Raw genomic sequence first — 3265 nt, forward strand, 5'->3', positions numbered from 1 at the left:
CGAACAGATGAAGCAACAGAAACATCCAAAGTATCAACCAATACAGATAAATCCGATGAAAAAAATGGGATCACTTCTTTTGGACTCATTGAGATAACTCATGCCCCTCTTTTCTCCGCGGCCAAAATGAAGCACGCGCATGTCAGTATCAATGTCTTTGATGCCGAATAAATGATCGACATTACTGTATGCCCACCCCCGTCCGGACCAAGGAGCCTGAATCTATTTCAACCGATATGCCCTTAGGCACAGCCATACATAACATAGAAATCACCATCAAGGCAGATAATAAAATCAGAAAATCCAAACAAGCCTTCCACTGGACAGATGCTAAGAGGACCCTTGCTCTTATTGATTGTACTATTCACATATTCTACGGGACTCTCAAAACCTATAATTACTTATAATCACTCTCAAACATGCTTTTAGTGGTGATAAGTCTTCCAAGTTTCCCCTTTCGATGTGCCAATGAATTTTTCCAAACCATCTCTTTGCAAATTAGAAGTTCGCTACTTGTATAGTTTATTGGGGTTAGAGTTGCTTCAGAAGTAGTATCTCCAATTTAAAAGAAAAGTGTTGGAGGATGAAGACGCTTCTTATACAAGAGCAAAACTTGGATAATTTTACATCAAAATATACAATGTCGGGGGTTTGTGCAAATGAATCTTTGGAAAGATTTATTGAATATTTAGTGTTTATTCTCGTGAACTTCGAATAAAAATGAGTTTCTAACTTTACTGAAACACAACAATTGAGTGCTTAATTATATTTGAGAATTATTGTCTGTCACGCAGGAAACAGTGTATCTATTTGTTGAATTCCATTGAGAGGTGAATTTCTCAATCTTTTCAAAGATATTTAAGATGGCTATAAATGTAACCTTTTGGTCTACTTAGATGGTGAGTCGTTAGCTAACTTTTGTTTTTTCAATCTTCTTAATAATATATTTTGGTCGTGTATTATGTATCAAACTGGACGACCGCAATTAGAAATGCCTACATCAGACATGACATGTAGTACCAACATTTGGTCCTTAAGAACTATAATCTAAGGTCTTGACAAGTACCTCACCATTATACCAATAATAAACATTTTGAACTCGAGAAAATATAATTTGTTGTTATTATCATATGGTTATTAATTATATTTTGAAGCATCAACAAATAATTTTACCAATTGAGAACAATTTACATCTTAAAATTCTCTTTGCCACCAATAATCTAGTATTGAGAAACTAAGTACTGGAAACTAGTCTAGTATTGTCAACAAAAGAAGATGGGTCGATGAAACAAGTTACAAACCCTTCAAATAAATATCATAGAGCTCTATTCGACAAGACTGAATAAGGCCTACATGGCACGATAGAGGCTCGACCCATCATTGTCGAGTACGTAGGGCATCGAATGGCGAGCGGTGTGGAATGGCAGCAGCCCACGGATTGAACGTGATTGGACGGGATCGAACAGGACCTACATGGCACGGTAAAGGCTCGACCGATGTGGCTAATTGGGTCGTCGATGACGGGGCTGATGGGACCGCAACACGCTCACATGAAGGGCACATGGTGAGGGTTGTTGGAGGGGTCATTTGCATGTAGAATTGTGGTGACAGTTTAAGTGCCCTCAGTTCTTGCACTTCCTTCTGTAACCTTCTGTTCTCTTGTGTCAAATTCTCACAACAACTCTTCAAGAACTCACAGTCGACTTCAGTTTGCTTCAATTTTGTTCTGTAAAAATGAATTGTTTAAGCAGTTGGTTAGCCAAGCCAATAACTATGTTACTATGATTAATTTGAGATCATAAAGGCCTAATCTTGATTATTTTTGGGTTCATTGTTCATAAGTTTGCTCAACTCAAATCACTTTGACCAAGTCTATCAACTTTTGACAAATAAAGCCATGATTCTTGTTGATCAGATCTGTTCATATCACATCAATATCTATCATCTACAGGACATTCAACTTATTATCCACTTATAATCCAACTCATTTTACTCACAACTTATAATTACTTCAAAAAGCTAGTGGCTCACCTTGCCCTCCTGTTCTGAAACCACACTTCCACCTGCCTGGGCCTTAGCCCCAATCTCTTGGACAAAGCCAGCTTTTGCTTCTGTAAAAAACCAAAAAAGAAGAGAAAAAAAAGTTAAAATCTTATTGATTGCACAGTCGACTCCATATAGTATTGTTATGGAATATGCACTCACGGGATTCAGAGTGTTGTGTTCTTTGAAGCTCTCTTCAAGAATGGCGGATTGGTCTTTCGAAAGCCTGAGCTTTTTCCGAGATCCATCACCATCTTCCTCATCGCTGATGCCTCGAGAGCAATCCCTCTCGAGTTCATGCTCATCGATGCCCGTGGGTTCTCTTTCGCTTCGTTTCCCACTCACACTCGAGATTGTGCTGTTCGGTGAAGACACTCCGGCCTCCTCTTCCAGGTCCGCCGCCGTAGGCAGGCGGTTAACGTCAATACCCTTCAGAAACGTCCTGGTTTCTCGATCTGCAACAAAAAAATTGTGGGATCTGAGTTTCAGAACATAAAAAGACATTTTTTTACTCTTTTATCCTTTTTTTTTTTAATGATAAAAAAAGTTCCAAAAAAAGGGGTTTTGAGGGGTGAAAGGTAGATTATAAAAGTGAAAATTTAAGATGAAGAACCCACCAGAGGAAGGCCAAGAAGGAGAAGATGAGATCAATGAAGGCATGAGATTCAGCTGGAGTGAAGTATTAGAACTGGAAGAAATCCAGTTTTCTGCTGGGAAATTCAAGCTTAGACTCAAACCCAAACCTTCTTTTTCCAAATTCATTTTCCCAAGAAAACAAAACCCAGTTTCTTGGTTTTCTTGATCTGTTTCCCCGAGTTCCTGGCTTTGTAGCGAGAGAGAGAGAGAGAGGAAGAAGAACTGAAGGTGAAATCTTGATTCTCAATTGATGAATGTAGATTGGTGTGGGGATGCAATAAAGGGTGTAATATATAGGGAAAGGAGAAATTATGGGAGCGTTGGGGTAGGGTGATGGGTGGAAGTTATGATGGGCTTGATCAGGGTTTGTCAAATATCTTAATGATGGATATTGTCCCCTCCCCCCTAAACATTAATGAATTATTTACTTGACTGCTTTTTTCTCACTCACACACATTTCCTAGTTATTATTTTTGACTATGATAAAGAGATTTGTATTGAAGTCATGCAATAGCCAAGGAGGAGGAGCTCGGTTATGGCTTGTAAATGAAGCTTCAAAGGCATATCCTACGGAATTAAGAAGGGT

At 38.8% G+C, this 3265-nt stretch overlaps 1 protein-coding gene across 1 annotated transcript; it reads right to left on the reverse strand.

Annotated features, from left to right (window-relative positions):
* Positions 1 to 1131: 1131 nt before the first annotated feature.
* LOC111381732 (homeobox-leucine zipper protein HAT4-like) lies at positions 1132 to 2946 on the reverse strand. Its single transcript, XM_023005545.1, has 4 exons — positions 2661 to 2946; positions 2206 to 2498; positions 2032 to 2111; positions 1132 to 1726 (listed from the first exon to the last, which is right to left on the reverse strand). The coding sequence occupies exons 1-4, from the start codon at positions 2803 to 2805 to the stop codon at positions 1378 to 1380; spliced, it is 867 nt and encodes a 288-aa protein (XP_022861313.1). The 5' UTR covers positions 2806 to 2946; the 3' UTR covers positions 1132 to 1377.
* Between the last annotated feature and the right edge of the window lie 319 nt (positions 2947 to 3265).

Source organism: Olea europaea, unplaced genomic scaffold (genome assembly GCF_002742605.1).
Source record: "Olea europaea var. sylvestris unplaced genomic scaffold, O_europaea_v1 scaffold2360, whole genome shotgun sequence".
Taxonomy (NCBI): domain Eukaryota; kingdom Viridiplantae; phylum Streptophyta; class Magnoliopsida; order Lamiales; family Oleaceae; genus Olea; species Olea europaea.

Bases quoted from the DNA above. Each gene is read 5' to 3' on its own strand.
- LOC111381732 (XM_023005545.1), bottom strand. From the start codon at position 2,805: ATGAATTTGGAAAAAGAAGGTTTGGGTTTGAGTCTAAGCTTGAATTTC. The intron at 2,499-2,660 runs GTGGGTTCTTCA...TTTTTGTTGCAG, and splicing joins TCCTTCTTGGCCTTCCTCTG to ATCGAGAAACCAGGACGTTT. The intron at 2,112-2,205 runs GTGAGTGCATAT...GGTTTTTTACAG, and splicing joins AACACAACACTCTGAATCCC to AAGCAAAAGCTGGCTTTGTC.